Consider the following 18,185-nt stretch of genomic DNA (forward strand, 5'->3'; position numbering starts at 1 on the left):
TTCAGCAATGTACTGCTGTAAATCAATGCAATGGGTCGAGGTCAGGACCGGGGTCCGGACGGGAACTTTGCAACCCCGAAAACCGTAACCCTACGTTTGCCTGATTCTCACTTTTACACTAGACTGCTTTTCTTTGGCGAACATTTGATCTAATACTGTAACTGTTGTATTTAAAACCATTTTTTCCACTATGTTGGACTAAAAAAAGTATATTTTGAAGTTTCAGATTTTTTATTTTTTTTTTATTATGAACAAACAAACAAAATCTCATCATATTGTTTATTATTATCATGAATATCAAGAATAGCGATGTACAAATATAGGTGGTAATGGTAATGTCTGAATTGATTAAAAGAAGCGAATCACCAGGGCGTCACGGCAGGATGACACGAACTCGTCACTGATCGGACTTCAAACGCTCACGCTTTTATTCTGATAGGCTCGAAAGCGGAAGTGTTGCCGTACGCATCGGCCTTGACTGTCGTGTCCCGTGCCACCGGGCCACTTTGTTTCCTCTTAGCGCTGCCGAAAACCCGACTGATAAGAAGTAGTCGCGTGCGAAAGCGGCCTCGGCGAAGCCATGCGGCCAAATTCCTTTGCGATGTTCGAAGCAACGGATTCGCGATGAGCACGGTTGGCGACAACTGGCGGAGACGCACGAGGAGCGCGCGAGCCTGCCGCAAGCTAGCAGCAGGCTCGCGAGGCGACGAGGCCGCTGTGCTGCGATGCCTGAGCGACGCCAACGACACGGAGGAGGATATCGGCTTCTTCAAGCAGGGCGACTTGGAGAGAAAGGTCATGGCGCCGCGGTACAGCCTGCTCCGCGAGGTCGGCAGGGGCACGTACGGCGTGGTGTACGAAGCGCTAGCCCGGAGGTCTGGTGCCAGAGTTGCCGTGAAGAAGCTCCGGTGCGACGCGCCGGAAAACGTCGAGCTCGCCCTCCAGGAGTTCTGGGCGCTAACGAGTTTGGAGAAACGCCATCGAAACGTCGTCCAACTCGAAGAGTGTGTGCTCCAAAGGAACGGGATGGGCCAAAAAATGAGCCACGGGAACAAGCGGTCGAGACAATATCTGCGGCTCGTGGAAACCTCGCTCAAAGGTCAGGTTCGTCTGCTAACGTCGGCCAATGCGCTGAGTCACCTTGGGGCCGGTGCCGCGAGCGACGTAGACGCGCATGTCGAACAATATGGACGCCGTCTCTTTATTTCACGCGCGGTGGCGACATGCAGGGAACGTCACGTAGCAATAGCAACGGCAACGGCACCGCGTTACTAAGTTGTCTCGAGGCGGGCAGGGCACATGAAGGCCAATTTTCGCCATGACACAGCTCTGCTGGGGGATGGGCTGATTATCTAAAATGGAGTCAGCTGTGTTTCCAAAGGTGTTTGTTCAGGTCATCCCACATACTGCCGCGACACATTTACTAACCTGCGCATTTATCTTTGCAGTCATTGATCCGGACTGGATGAGGAGTTTATTCGTCCTGTGAGGGGAAATTAGACTCATAAAAGCATCAAATTGTGCGTACGGTATTCGTACAGTTGCCCTGTGGAAGAATGCATTCAAACCCATGAACATTTTGGGAATAGGAGTTGAAATGAGCACTGTCAGTGGGATGAAGTAAAAATATATATTTTGAATTACATTTTATTCCAATTTTAAGCAATGATTGCCTCGGGCGTTGCCAAAATAGTAAAAGGTTTCTTTTATTTAATGCGTTGTGCAAATGAATTTTTTTGTTTTGTCCCATTTTATTCCTACTGTTGTACAGAAGTGACTTCTGTCGACTAATCGGCCAACTGCAGTCACTAGAGTGAGTCTAGTAACACACTACTAGAAACTGGCTGGTGCCTCAATTTAATGTTTTTATTTATTTTTTTGGGCCCTCCCTTCCTCGAGTAGGATTGGGCGTCGTTTGAGTATCTCCATTCAAGACCAGACTGTCAATATCCGGAAGATATTAATTTCTTCGCATTTGTAATATTTTATGGTCTCACTTTTCACCCATTCCTCGTGCACAGTGATTTTTGGGACCTCCTCAGATATGTTCAATAGCATTCAAGTATGGGCTGTGGCTGGGCCACTCGGGCACATTCACAGAGTTGTCCTAAAGCGACCCCTTAGATATTTTTTGCGGTGTGCTTGGCATCGCAGGTTGGTATATTGCTGGAGAGATGGTTTTCCTTCTAGAAGGTTTCCTTTCCACAAAGGGATACTGGAGCTCTAATAGAATGACCACCAGGTTCTTGGTCACCACCATGAGTAACACCTCTTATGCTTTTCCTAACCCCAGTCGTTCATTATAGATGAACTTTAGGAAGGGTCCTGGCTTTTCCAAATGTCTTCCAGTGAAGGATGAGGGTGGACACTGCTCAAAGGGACCTTCAAAGCAGCAGATATTTTTCTGTACCCTTCTCCAGGTCTGTGCCTTGACTGTCTTGTCTCTGAGGTCTACAGACAATGAATTTACGTTGGATTTGTTGTGCACTAACATGCACTGTCAACTGTGGAATCTTTTATAGAAGCAGGTGTGTGCTTTTCCAAATCATGTTCAATTAACCAATCTTACAACAGGTGGACTCCATTTAACCTGTAGAAACTTCATTGGAATTGGGCTGGTACGTCCACATTTTTCATCCAATTCACACCATTCCAACTTCAACATATTCCAAAAAGTCAAGCCTTCCGAGCTTGTACAAGCCCAATTCCAATGAAGTTGGGATGTTGTGCTAAACATAAATAAAAACAGAATACAATGATTTGCAAATCATGTTCAACCTATATTTAATTGAATACACTACAAATACAAGATATTTAATGTTCAAACTGATAAACTTGTTAGTTTTTGCAAAGCAAAGCAAAAGCCATTTATCAAGAACACCCAGAAACGCCGCTGGCTTCTCTGGGCCCAAGCTCATCTAAGATGCACTGATGAAAAGTGTTCTGTGGTCCGACGAGTCCACATTTCAAATTGTTTTTGGAAATTGTGGACATCGTGTCCTCCAGGCCAAAGAGGAAAAGAACCATCCGGACTGTTATGGACGCAAAGTTCAAAAGCCAGCATCTGTGATGGTGTGGGGCCGTGTTAGTGCCAATAGCATGGGTAATTTGCACATCTGTGAAGGCCCCATTAATGCTGAAAGGTTGTTGGATTTATCTTACCCAACATTATAAAAAATAGACACAAAAGGAATGAAGACGCTGGTCTCTCTCATGAGGAGGGCGTATGGGAGATTGTTCTGATTACAGCCTCTCATACACTCAATACAGATTACAGCCTCTCATACAGGTTTTGGAGAAACATGCTGCCATCCAAGCAATGTCTTTTTCACGGACGCCCCGGCTTATTTTCAGACAATGTCAAACCACATTCTGCACGTGTTACAACAGTGTGGCTTCGTAGTTTAAGAGTGCTGGTACTAGACTGGCCTGCCTGCAGTCCAGACCTGTCTCCCATTCAAAATGTGTGGCGTATTATGAAGCGTAAAAGACGACAACGGAGACCCCGGACTGTTGAACAGCTGTAGCTGTACATCGAGCAAGAATGGGAAAGAATTCCACCTACAAAGCTTCAACAATTAGTGTCCTCAGTTCCCAAACGTTTATTGAACCCTTTTTTTGCCCGCTGTCGCAGATTTTTTGGAACGTGTTGCAGCCATAAAATTCTTAAGTTCATGACTTTTTGCTAAAAACAGTAGTTTATCAGTTTGAACATTAAATATCTTGTCTTTGTAGTGTATGCAATTAAATATAGGTTGAACATGATTTGCAAATTATTGTATTCTGTTTTTATTTGTTTAACACAAAGTCCCAACTTCATTGGAATTTGGGTTGTATTTTTCTTTATTTCAATTTTACACATTTCCTACAATTCCACATTTTACAACCGAAAATTCCATTCCCAATTACGCATTCAACAAAATATTTCCACATAATTTCCATTCCACATACAAAACATTCAGCTCATTCAGAACGTCTTCCAAACACATTACCCACATTACACATTTTCTCCCACATTTCTCATTTTCCACACCTTAAAATACCCACATTTTCTGACATTCCGCTCTATTCTGCCTTGTTCCCTCCTGCTTTCACATTTCTTGACCATTTCAAACAATTCTAACAACAAAATATATTCCAAATTCTACTCTTTGTCACATTAAAATACCTACAGTTCCCCCACATTAAGACAAATTCTACATGATTCCCCTTCTGCGTCAACATTTCCTGACCAATTCAAACCTCTCGATTAAGTTTGGATGCATTTTTCTGTAAATTGCCAGACAAAAATGGTTTTGTAATTCATTCCGCTGCAACCATCATGAGTTAGATCATCAACAGACTAGTGAGCCTGTTCCAGAAACAGTTCCATGCAAGCCCAAGCCATGACATGACCTCCACCATGCTTCACAGATGAGCTTGTGTGTTTTGGATCATCAGCAGATCCTTTCTTTCTCCATGCTTTGGCTTTTCCATCACTTTGGTAGAGGTTAATCTTGCCATAAAACTTTGTTCCAAAACGTTTGTGGCTCATCTCTGTACTACTTTGCAAAATCCAACCTGGCCTTTTGATTCTTTTTGCTGATGAGTGGTTTACATCTTGTAGTATGGCTTGTATATTTCGTCCCGAAATATTGTGATCCCTTCACCCCTGCCATGTGGAGGTTGGCAGTGATGTCACTGATTGTTGTCTTTGGGTGTTTCTTCACAGCTCTCACAATGTTTGTGTCATCAACTGCTGTTGATACCCTTGGCCGACCTGTTCGATGTCTGATGCTCAGTACACTAGTAGATTCTTTTTCAGGACATTCCAAATTCTTGTATTGACTATGCCCAATTTTTGTGCAGTAGCTCTGATCGATTTTCCCTCTTTTCTCCGCTTCATAATCAGAATCAGAATCATCTTTATTTGCCAAGTATGTCCAAAACACACAAGGAATTTGTCTCCGGTAGTTGGAGCCGCTCTAGTACAACAGTCAATTTATAGAACACTTTGGAGACAGAGACATTGACAAAAAACAATTGTGCAAAAAGATGCAGAGTCCTCTAGCACTTAGAGCAGTTCGAATGACTAATATTGCAATGACCATTGTGTAAAGGGCGCTGAGACTTCAAGGAGTGTATGCGGTTTAAAGTGACGAGTAGTGCGATAATCTGGGACAATCCTGGTTGTGCAAATGTTACAGATACTCTTCAAACAGTGTGCAATGGAGCAGATGCTACTCTGGCATGAGTGGCCAGTATATGCAAATAGTGCAGCATGGCGAGACAACTACAGTGAGTGCACGAGTAATACATAATTGGCCCCACAGAAATGTGACAATGAACTTAAGTCAAAAAAATTGCCAGCTTGTTGTAATGGAATTATAGGTTAGGTGTTTAAGAAGTTGATCGCAAGAGGGAAGAAGCTGTTGGAATGTCTACTAGTTCTAGTTTGCATTGATCGGTAGCGCCTACCTGAGGGAAGGAGCTGGAAGATGGTTTGCTTTTCTCCCATAGACGGCTCTCTGGTCTTCATCTTTGCTTAAAAGCAAATGCCATTTTAACAGGTGAAAGCCAAAAACAAGCACTATCTAATGTTTAAGCAATGAATGTAAAATGCAACACCTGAGCAACAAACACCCATCAGTCACATGTTCCACTACTTTTGGAGGGGACTATATTCCTACATTAAAATACCCACATTGTCCCACACTGTCAAAGTCTACATTATTTCCTCCTGCTTTCTTGACCAATTCAAACTATTCCAACTACAAAATATTTTTCCCATCCCTCAAATTCAACTCTTTTACACATAAAAAAACCACCTTTTCCCACATTAAGACAAATTCTACATTCCCTCCCGCTTCAACATTTACTGATTCAGAACATTACAACAATATTTTCCACATTCCCCAAATTCCGTCATTACCCAAAGTACACATTTTAGCCGTTAGCGTCCTCGTCCATGTGCACTCTTCCCCCTTTAACGTCCGCATGCTGTCCTCAGTTACGTCCGCCTTTCCTCTATATAAGCAGCGTGTCGGCAGGAAATGCTCCCAGTCAGTCAAGCGGCGCGCTCATCAAAGTCACACAAAAACATGGACAGATTTTGGAATTCCGTGCACACATGGGCGCACCGCCCATTTTGGAGAAAATTGAAGACTTTTAAGTGCGCCTTATGGTCGTGAAAATACGATATTAACAAATTGCTAGAAATCTCTAGTTTTAAAAAATAAGAGCCGGATTTTAAATTTTATATATAATTGCCTCCAGTTTCCTTATTTCTCAAATGATTCAAACTGTTCCAATTTAAGGATATTCCGCCCTTTCAAACCATGCCGTGACCTATCCCGATCGCCAAAATGAACAGGTAATGCCCCCAAATTAGATTGGAACCGGGGCTAACGTTCCGGTTCTCCCGGAACCGTGCAAATTTATAGATTTTGGCTCGCAGTTTCGATGCCTAGTCCGCCAGGTGCAAAGAAGAAGTGGCGAAAAACAACAAAGAAGCGGCGTAATCCAACGAAGAACAATGCGTGCATTGACGTGCTTGTGCCCAATGGCGGCTGCGGCGGACAAAAGTGTCTTAACGTTGTTCAAATTAATGACCAGTCGCGTCAGTGCAACACTTGGAATAAGATTCCATTGTGCAAAGGAGGCTTTCACGATGCGTAGCGTCTGACGTTCTCCGAGCCTCAGCCTACACCGCACGGAGCTTCAGTGAAGTCAACTCTCAGTCAACTGGGTGAGTGAAACAATAAAATAAGTCTATGCCAACATTGAGACAGCTAACAAGTTAAACGGTTGCTTGAACTTTTGCACGGATGGATTTTAGCTTTTATTTTAGTCTTCAAGCCACCGTAAGCAGCGATGACAAAAAAAAAAAAAAAAAAAAGCTTAATTTAACATTAGGCTAAAACTTCACCGTAGCAACTTTTGTTTTTGTATCACATCACGATGATGTGATGTCACCTCACTCAAGCAAAGAGCATAGCGTACAGTGTCCTGAATCGTTGGCTTGACATCGGGAGACTCATGGGTGAATGAGCCTTCGCTTCTCTAGTGTCCATTTGCAATAGTATAAACTATAGTCACTTAGATATCCGGTAAATTGGCACATCTGAGGCTTAACAGTAGCAGGCGGGGCGATTATATGATCGAGATCGTGATAAATTTCCCGTCGATCTCGATTCTCAGCTGTGTGCGTATTCCCTCAATCCAACATGGCGGGAATGTGCGCGACAACAGCCAATCAGAGTTGTCCTTTTCCTGCTCCACATCCGTTTGCCCGTTGGGGTTATGCCACGCTCGGGGTGGGCGATATGGGCAAAAAAAAAAAAAAGTTTTATTTTATTTTACAATTATGATGTTTTGATGATATGCTAAAAAAAGTGTTATATCTTGACTTACTTCCAAGTACATTTAATGATAAACAGCGTTTCAAAGCAACAGCTCTTATTTTGTAAAGTGCATTGTACATCAAATGCCAAACATTGCACAAGACTTGTATGGTAATTTTACCGTAATTTCTCGTATAATCGCACCCCCAAAGTTGACCTCAAAATTCTGGATAACCCTTCTACCCATGTTCAATGGATTTTTACAAAGCATGATTTTGCTTCGGCAAACAATTAACTTTATGTCCAGGCTGTGTACAGGAGAATATGCCAAATCAGGTCTGCGCAATAGTATTTTAGTTAACCTTTTGTAACAAAAAAAAAAAGATGACGTAAAAATGTAAACCTAACCTCATAAAATGTGAAACCAAATAGATTTTTTGTTTGTCACTGCAGCACACACTTTCATACAAATTTGAATAGAACACTGCAGAAAGAAATATAGTTGATGTCGTTCTTTATGTCTTGCCAACATTGACTTGCTTCGGCATATGGTACGTGTTTGCTTTCTGAGTGTGTTGTGCAGATTTATTTTCTTTAGCGGTAGTTGTGCTTGTGGAAGCGCAAAGTTTTCCAGTTTTGGGAGGGTTACTTTAGAGATGTATTCCGATACAGTTACTAGTTACCTATGACGATTGTAATGTCATGACCGGAATCTTTCTTTCTATTTATTTACGTTTTTGTATTCCCGGTGACAAGTTTAGCAGCTGTTTAAATCAGAAAAAGAGTGGGTGATCGGTGAGATACTTGCGGTGCAGCCGTAGGGTATATGCTAGCTAGCTCCTCCATTAGCCTCACTGGCCGTCGGGATGAATTTGACAATGCGGTTTTCTTTGTAAATGTTATTCAAAATGAATAAATTCTCAAGTGAATATATAATCAAAACGGCACCGTCCATTCTCCATACTCTGTTTCTCTTTTAAACTGGCTGCCTTTGGGAAGCCAGCACTTGCATCGAGTGGCATGTAATTTTCCTGTTGTGCTTCCAAAGGTGCTATTGACATGAAATTTCACCAGATGTTGGGGACAACCAAAGTAATCCATACATACAAAGAAAGTAGAACAAATAAGCTCAGAAATTAAGTTGTGTAATAATATGAAATGACACAGGGGAAACGTATTGAACACATGAAGAAAGGGAGGCGCAAAAAGGCATGGAAAGCCAAGACAACACCGAAAATCTATCAATAATCTAACGGCAATCCAGCCCCTTGTCAGTGCAAATGAATATCAGCTGGTTCGGTCCTAATTGATGGTCTACAAAAAAGTCTCCAAGGTGCCAAGGTGTGAGTCAAGACACATCACATGATGGGTAAGAGCAAAGAGCTGTCTCAAGACCATCGCAAACTAATTGTTGCAAAACATAACGATGGCATTGGTTCCGGGCGCATATCTAAGCTTCTGAACGTTCCAGTGAGCACGGTTGGGGCCATAATACATAACTGGAAAGACAATAATACCACTATAAATTTGCCCTAGAACAGGCGCTACTCGTGAGATTTGTGACAGAGGAGTGCAAAGAATAATCAGAAGAGTTGTCCAAGAGCCAAGGACCACCTGTGGAGAGCTTCAAAAAGACCTGGAATTAGCAGGTACTGTTGTCACAAGGAAACAGTGAGTAATGTACTCCGCCGCCATGGCCTGTATGCACGCTCACAACGCAAGACCCCATTGCTGGGAAAAAAAAGCATATCAAACAAAGCTCGTTTAAAGTTTGCTGAACAACATTTGGACAAGCCAGTTAAATACTGGGAGAATATAGTCTGGTCTGATAAGAGCAAAAGAGAACTGTTTGGATGCCATAATGCACACCACGTTTGGAGGAGAAATGGCACTGCACATCACCCTTAAAACACCATACCAACAGTGAAGTTCGGAAGTGGGAACATGATAGTGTGGGGCTGCTTTTTCAGCAAATGGAACTGGTAAACTTCACATTATTGAAGGAAGCATGAATGGCCAAATCTACCTAGACATTTTTGACAAAGATCTGCTGTCATGTACTAGGCTGATGAAAATGAAATGAGGGTGGACGTTTCATCAGGATAATGATCCAAAACATACTGCCAAGGAAACTCTCAATTGGGTTCAAAGAAAAAAAATAAAGCTGCTAGAATGGCCCAACCAATCACCTGACTTGAATCCAATCGAAAATCTATGGAAAGAACTGAAACTCAAGGTCCATAAAAGAAGCCCAAGGAACCTTGAAGATTTAAAGACTGCTTGTGTGGAGGAATGGGCCAAAATCACACCAGAGCAATTCATGCGACTAGTTTTTCCATATAGGAGGCGTCTTGAAGCTGTATTTGCAAACAGGCGTTTGTACAAAGTATTAAAAAAAATACCAGTTGGCGTGTTCAATACTTTTCCCCTGTGTCATTTACCATTATTATATATTTATTAGCTTATTTGTTCTACTTTCTTTGTATGGATTACTTGGGTTGTTCCCAAGATCTGGTGAGAAAAATGGTGACGTTTTAAATACTTATAGCTGCTGTGTCTGTGACCCGGAAATGCATCAGTCCTATTCTCTCTGTGTGGACATTTTGTTCAGTCCCAGTGGTCCGTTTTATCCGATATCAGTTATATCAGGGTCCCTTTTTATTGGGGTTCCACTGTGTATATGTACAGTGGGTACGGAAAGTATTCAGACCTCCTTAAATTTTTCCCCGTTTGTTATATTGCAGCCATTTGCTAAAATCATTTAAGTTCATTTTTTCCCTCAATGTACACACAGCACCCCATATCGACAGAAAAAAACAGAATTGTTGAAATTTTTGCAGATTTATTAAAGAAAAACTGAAATATCACACAGCCTTAAGTATTCAGACCCTTTGCTGTGACACTCGTATATTTAACTCGACTCGGGTGCTGTCCATTTCTTCTGATCATCCTTGAGATGGTTCTACACCTTCAGCTGTGTTTGATTATACTGATTGGACTTGATTAGGAAAGCCACACACACTTGTCTATATAAGACCTTACAGCTCACAGTGCATGTCTGAGCAAATGAGTCATTAGGTCAAAGGAACTGCCTGAAGAGCTCAGAGACAGAATTGTGGCAAGGCACAGATCTGGCCAAGGTTACAAAAAAAATTCTGCTGCACTTAAGGTTCCTAAGAGCACAGTGGCCTCCATAATCCTTAAATGGAAGACGTTTGGGACGACCAGAACTCGAGCCGTCTGGCCAAACTGAGCAATCGGGGAAGAAGAGCCTTGGTGAGAGAGGTAAAGAAGAAAATCACTGTGGCTGAGCTCCAGAAATGCAGTCGGTAGATGGGAGAAAGTTCTAGAAAGTCAACAATCACTGCAGCCCTCCACCAGTCGGGGCTTTATGGCAGAGTGGCCCGATGGAAGCCTCTCCTCAGTGCAAGACACATGAAAGCCCACATGGAGTTTGCTAAAAAACACCTGAAGGACTCCAAGATGGTGAGAAATATGATTCTATGGTCTGATGAGACCAAGATAGAAATTGTTGGCCTTAATTCTAAGCTGCAGGGCCGACTGGTTGCAATCGAAGGAAAGGTCAATGCGGCCAAATACAGCGATATCCTGGACGAAAGCCTTCTCCAGATTGCTCAAACAATGACCCTAAGCACACAGCTAAAATAACGGAGTGGCTTCATAACAACTCCGTGACAGTTCTTGAATGGCCCAGCCAGAGCCCAGACTTAAACCCAATTGAGCATCTCTGGAGAGACCTGAAAATGGCTGTCCACCAACGTTCACCGTCCCACCTGACAGAACTGTAGAGGATCTGCAAGGAGCAATGGCAGAGGATAGCCAAATCCAGGTGTGGAATAATCTGTTGCATCATTCCCAAAAAGTCTCATGGCTGGATTAGCTCAAAAGGGTGCTTCTACTAAATACTGAGCAAAGTGTCTGAATACGTATGGCTGTGTTATATTTCAGTTTTTGTTTTTAATAAATCTTCAAGAATTTCAACAATTCCTTTTTTTCTGTCAATATGGGGTGCTGTGTGTACATTAATGAACTTAATAAATATAAGAACCAAAATAAATTTGGAAATACCAAGAGTTGTTTGCATCCTTGGAAGAGGAGAGGCTGCCTACAGCAGCTTGCAGGGTGGTCTTCTGATTAACAGGATGGCTGTCAGGGCACTTAAACCTAAAATGAGGAGTCTCATGATCATAATGTTTGCAATGGCTGATAGGCTCCTTCACCAAGTCAAAACCAAAATACATAATCTGATCACATCATCTGCTCTGGTAAAATTTCATTGCAATAAAATCACTGTGCTTGAACAAATGCCCTTTGTGTGTTGCAGGTGAGAGAGTGCTGACGCCTCCAGAAGAGCCCTGTTACTTGTGGTTTGTCATGGAGTTCTGTGAAGGAGGTGACCTCAACCAGTTCATCCTGTCTCGGCGGCCTGACTCGCAAACCAACAACAGCTTTATGCTACAGCTTACCAGTGCTGTGGCTTTCTTGCACGAGAACAAGATTGTACACAGAGACCTGAAACCGGACAATATCCTCATCTCTGAGCGATCAGGGACTCCTGTCCTCAAGGTTGCAGATTTTGGCCTGAGCAAAGTTTGTGCAGGTTTTGGAAATGTTATCGAGGGCAAAGAAGGTGAGGACAAAAACAAAAACGTCAACGTCAACAAGTTTTGGTTGTCATCAGCATGTGGCTCAGACTTCTACATGGCTCCCGAAGTCTGGGAAGGTCATTATACAGCCAAGGCTGACATATTTGCCCTAGGCATCATCATTTGGGCCATGTTGGAGAGAATTACTTTTATTGATGCCGAGTCCAAGCGCGAGCTCCTTGGAACGTATGTGAGACAGGGAGCAGACATTGTACCAGTGGGTGAGGCGCTGCTAGAGAATCCAAAGATGGTACTGAACATCCCCCAGAAACGCAGGTCATGCATGTCCGATGGAGTGAGGAAGCTGCTGCTGGACATGCTTGCTGTCAACCCTCAGGACCGACCAGATGCTTTCGAGCTCCAGACAAGAATGGACAAGGTTATGTGTCCTGCATGACTCTCATTCTGATCATTTCTCAGGTGAAGAGTCCCATTACTTCTTTGTCCTTTTTTTTTTTTGCATAACTGGTCTGAATATAGTAGTACTACGAACGAATTGGTGGTAATTTGAGTTCATTCAGGAGTGGGGCAAAAAAAAAAACATACTATTATTACACGATGCTGACCCTTTACTTGTTTTACGGCCGGCATAAAGCTATGCAAGATTCATTCAACACATCGTGGCAGATGATTGACGAGAGCAAGCCAGCTTCCGCTAACTAGCAGCTAAGCTACCTAGCTGGCTTAGTAGACGCTAATGTTACCAGCCAGCGTGGATTTACACCCGCGCAAAACAGACCACGGCCTCCATGCAGCGAGGGATCCTGGTTAAAGTAAGCCATTTAAAACTAAAAAAGTCTTTTGGCATCCCCCTTTTCTGGAGGGAAAGCAGTTTTTGTTATCATAGTATATATTAAACTGGTCCTATAATGGAATACCTTTTTATTGGCAGTATACACAAATAGTGAGATTGAGATAAATGTACTTGCAATCTGCTCATATATTCAAATAATACACGTTCAAATATTCACGTTTTTTTACTTTTAAACAATATAAGAACGGGCTGTCGTTTATTTGATTTAAAGCAGTGATTCCCAACCAGTGTGCCGGGTTTATTGTCAGTATACACAAATACAGTGAGATTGAGATAAGATGCCATTTATAAATGTACCTGCAATCTGCTCATATAATCAAATAATACACATGTTCAAATATTCATGTTTTTAAACTTTTAAACGATATATGAACGGGCTGTCGTTAATTTGATTTAAAGCACTGATTCCCAACCAGTGTGCTGTGAGCGCTTTTCAGATGTGCCGTGGGAAATTGTCAAATTTGACCCCCAAAAAATGTATTTACAAGAAATAATGTATCTTTGTTCATCTATCTATATTCATGATATAATACGTTGTTTTAGTGATAATTTCGTATTTAGCGTCTTGTGCTGTATTGTTTAAGCCTCTTCAATAAATTATTAGGACAATTGCATTCATGGCATTGACCTCACTAAAATCAAGAATAAATCAATGACAAAATGTTAACATTTACTTAGCACTGACATTCCAACAGTGATTCCCCGATCACCTTAGGTCCCAGACCAAACCTCTACGTGGGGAAGAGATCCTCAGACAATTACAAATAATAATTCTACATTTCAGGTACTTCAATTTTCAATTAATCTTTGTTATGCCTCGTCTTTTGTTGTCATGACCACAAAACAAAACAAAAAAACAGAAGAACATAAACAACAGTGCCGAGACCCCCAAATGCAATGGTAATTCTGTCCATTTGGACTGGTTTTGGAGAGGGGGAGGACATCTTTCTCATTCAAAGGGATCTATCAATGATACTTCATAGTTGCATACATGAACTCCATAGGTGTGTAAATGAATGTCTGACGGTGACTGTAAATTAAATAACTAGCCTAAGCAAAGCAGCGTTATCAGTGCCAGGTGCGTCTTTCTCAGAAATGCCGGAAAAGACAAGGTTATTCCGCGTGCTTCTTTGACTGTAAGTCCAGCATTGCGTCTTTTGATTTTGTTGGTTTTCTGTCTTGAGAACTTCTCCCTGCGTTGTTATCGCTTCCATGGCGGACTGAAGTTCGGCATTGTCTTCTTTTAGCTGTCTCGACATGTTGGCGCGTGAACTCCAAGATGGTTTTGAGCTCCTTAATCTAATGGTGTAATAGATCGATCGAAAAGTGATAGCTTCTTGTCAATGGAGGAGAGGACTTGAATATGGGCTTCGGGTGAGCTGGGTAGTAGCGCTCCGGTGCTTGTGGACGAGTTAGCCTTCTGTCTTTTAAGCGGGTTGCTGCAGTCGTCACGGCGGTATCCGCGAGCTTGCATGACGAAGCGATCGAAAGATCAGTCGCTTCAATCTTCGAGTGGCTCCATGATCGTATCTTGGCGTCAGCAGGGATTGGAAAAAAGTAAATCAATAATAATCAGCCCCGCAATAAGAGGGGAAAAAGGTGAATGAGGAGGAAATTAAGTCTCGGGTTGCTAATCTGATTTTGCAGCTGCCAAAATTTCATCTGGGAAATCTCGCTGTCTCGCGAAGTGTGAATGAATGAATTTGTACGTTAAGCATAATTAGTATTAACGCTCATCCCCCGCACACAGTCGAAAGATGGCCCTTTGACGCATTTGCTGATTTATCTTGATAAATACTTGTGACGAATTCTCACGATTTCTCAATTGTTTTTTGTTGTCGATTTTAACACCCGCCTGCCCTTGATCTGCCTCGCTTTCAAGTGGACAAGACCCGCCCACCTCTTCAAGCAGTCTCGGCCCGCTTCTTTGTTTATGGGCATCAGAGTACAGACGTTGGCATCCACACTTGAACCCAACCAAATCTGAAAAGTGTGAATGTAGCCTTCTTAATCAACAGGACAATATGTCCCTATGCCAACATTTACAAAATGTAGAGCTATGATTAGGGGGTAACAATTAATTCATATGGTTGTGATTTGTTCCAACAAACATATTTTGCTCATGTGGAGAGAGAGTGAATACAATTTGGTTCAAGGACTATATTTTTGCACAGATTGTAATAAAACGCTGTGTGACTGTGAAATGAATACCGACGAGAGTCCAAGTAACGTCAGAGAAGAGGAAGGTTCAGGGAAACCGGGATCCGTTATTTAGGAGTCTAAACACCACGATGATTCATGGCACATACAATTCAGAACCAGCTGAATTTGTCAAAAGAAATTAAGTGCTACCGACTAATATAAAGTAGTGGCATCTACGTGATGTGACTTGATTGTTTGTTGTTGTACATACAGTATGTATTAGAGCTACGAACGAGTAGGTGGTCAGTCCAAACCTCAAATTCAATCCCAAAAAAATGAACACTGAATCAGAGTGGTCACATTTGAATCGCAACGAACCCCGCTTTATTTATTCTGACGAGCCGCAACTGTTGCCACGCCTGCGATTTGCACGCGTCCTGGCACATGCAAATTAGCCATGTGGCTCGCGGCGCCAGTCCCTTACTTCCGATGTCCATTAAATCGGGGTCCATTATAACAAGGTTCCACTGTACGCACATTGTACCACACACGCACACGCTTTTTACATTCAGCCGCAAGAGGCTCGACATTGCCATCTTGTGGTTAAAAGCTGAACAATACAAAGTTTTCTGGTAGAGAATTATTTTTCTACCGTATATTAACGTTTCGTAGTTTTTGTAATATATATATACGGATTTAAAACTGAATATCAAGTTTATTGATAGTTTTCAAATAAGCACATTCGATTTTTCCTTCATTGCACTATGACATCATACATGGCTTTATTATTATTATTTTTGAGTACAAGGCATCACAATTCAAATGTGATTCGCGAGTCATTAGTTCATGTCCTCACGAAGGGGGACCTGGGTCATAGCCCTTCTACTGTATGTACTGTATGTGCTTACCACTTGTCAATTTCTCATTACCTTTTAACATAGTATCCCGGATGGATGGTATGCCATGGCACCGGCACCCGTGACTAAATGATGGAATTGTCCCAAAAAGCACCAGATATTTTTTCATGGTGTTTCATGCGTAGACTACACAATGCCAAAACTAATCACTTCGGGCACGTCCTCAGTCATTGTCATTGTCATTGTCAAGAAGACATGTTATTGTCTGACATTGACAAACAATCATAATTGATTATATGCGGTTAAGTCCCGGTGGAGGTTTTTGGGGGTGTCGCAAGACTAGAAAAGGCACATTTTGGTTGCTGTGAGCAAACACTTTCCCTCTGGAAAATGATGCTGCCGAAACGCTTTTTTACTTTAAAATGCTCGCTTTAACCAGGATCCCTCGCTGCGTCGTGGCCGCGGTCTGTTTTAAGCTGCTCTCGGCGCGTTAAATAAATTTTTTGTCTTGCTTTTGCATACCTTGCATTTTCCTTCGTAAAGGTCAGCACATCACTCATTTGTAATTGTGTGCAAGTGTTACTGTTCTCCTGCAGATGTTTCACAGATCAAACAATGAAATGCCTATCACCATCCAATTCTTTTGAAACTTTTATTATCTTTTTTATGATGGTATATTTCTTTCGAGGTCTTGTGCTTGTTGTAATAAAAACAAATGTACTTGTGTGTGTCTGCAGACTTGCATCTTGACCTGGAGCTGCCACTTGACGCAAGTGTTCCTGTTGTATGTGATGACTGTGAAGATCGAGGAAAGCATTTGTACCTGCAGTTGAACGCTTACATTTGTTGACCTTAAGCTCCAAGAGCTAATCCTGATGGAGAATATTTGTATTGCCTTGATTGTTCTGAATAAAAGAAAAAACCTCACATCTCCTGCTTTTTGTGGGTACGTGTAAAAAAAAAAAAAAAAAAAAAAAAAAAAAAAAATGTATGGCCTCTCCGCTCTCAAAGATCTTCACATAAGTCATGGTCATGGCATAAGATGGCAAGCACATTGTTCCATGTCTGAATTTGGAATCTGCCATCTTCCCTGCCCTCTATTCTCTCTCTCTCTCTCTCTCCCTCCTCTCCTCTTTCTTGAACACTCTGGCACACTTAAAACGCAAACATACCTGCAAGTTCATGTTACTTGGTCCCAACCGTACCTCTCTGTCAATAATAACTCCAGATCGTTCTGTCTTAACAGATTGTCTTTGAGAATTGAATTGAGAAATTACGTACATTTTATCAATACAAATGAATATCCAGCAGTGTTACAGATGCATATTAAACAAAGCCAAATTGGGTCATTTCCTGTGTTTTCAGTCGTCTGGAGTGTAGGGCCAACAAGTTGAACTTCCGGCGACGTTCTTCACACCTATGGTGCCTTCTAAGCCTCGGGAAGTTAAGATTTAGCTTAATGCTCGCCAAACTGGGGGGCCTTTTTATTGAAGAAATCATTCAGGGAACATGAATGGTCTTAATTTAGCATTGAAAGTGTAAAAGTGGCATGAGATGCTGGCCCCACCCACTTTTTGCTGTTAATAGTATTTAATCATTGTATGTTCCAGGAGCAGTGATGTTGATGTATTTAATTCTTGTGAAAGTTGCTTACATTTATTTGGGAACTTAGTCAAGGATCAAAAGTATATATATATATTTTTTCTCTACCAAAGATTGTGCGACTGGTCAATCACTCCAAATGCACTACCTCGTGTTTCTGCACACCTTTTTTTTGCTGAGCCTTTTCATTCCCCCCCCCCCCCCCCCCCCCCAAACAAATGCATTCCGCAGCCGCAAGATGAAGCGATTTCCAACCAATCAGTGTTTGCTGGTTTTCACCCTTTGCAGGACCGTGTGCAATACAGGACAACCGTAACTGCAAGGGAGTTTGGAATAAGAAACACCTCTTTTGGAGTTTTCTTTTTTTTTTTTTTTTTTTTTTTTTACACACCCTTAGGTCCCGGTTGTACTGTATCCCCCCCCCCACGCCAATGTGAATGCCTCATTTTGTGATGTTCTTCCGCTCACAGGGTACAATTGATCATCTTAATCTGCTTTTTATTATTTCAAGGTTTTGGAAGGCAACCCATTGTCATGGCCTTTGTACTGCTAAAGATCTGTGCACAAACACATTTGGTTGACTACGCGAGGAATGTTTTTGGACGCAAATGAGTAATACTTGATGCAATTGTCACTTTGGCAGAAACTGTATGAGTCGGCTCAAACTGCTTGTGCTGATGGATGTATCGAGCCTTTTTTCAAATGTATTTTCAGTCCCTCAGACCTTCCAGTGCAGCTAATTGCTGACGTATTTTATACTGCTTCCTTTTTGTTTCAATAA

The 18,185-nt window shown here is 42.0% G+C and overlaps 1 protein-coding gene across 1 annotated transcript; it reads left to right on the forward strand.

Annotated features, from left to right (window-relative positions):
• Positions 1-298: 298 nt before the first annotated feature.
• LOC133483638 (serine/threonine-protein kinase 35-like) lies at positions 299-16,729 on the forward strand. Its single transcript, XM_061785118.1, has 3 exons — positions 299-1,099; positions 11,668-12,409; positions 16,540-16,729. Exons 1-2 carry the CDS (start codon positions 625-627, stop codon positions 12,384-12,386), a joined length of 1,194 nt encoding a protein of 397 aa, XP_061641102.1. The 5' UTR covers positions 299-624; the 3' UTR covers positions 12,387-12,409; positions 16,540-16,729.
• The last annotated feature ends 1,456 nt before the right edge of the window (positions 16,730-18,185 follow it).

This window comes from Phyllopteryx taeniolatus, chromosome 9 (genome assembly GCF_024500385.1).
Source record: "Phyllopteryx taeniolatus isolate TA_2022b chromosome 9, UOR_Ptae_1.2, whole genome shotgun sequence".
NCBI classification, from domain to species: domain Eukaryota; kingdom Metazoa; phylum Chordata; class Actinopteri; order Syngnathiformes; family Syngnathidae; genus Phyllopteryx; species Phyllopteryx taeniolatus.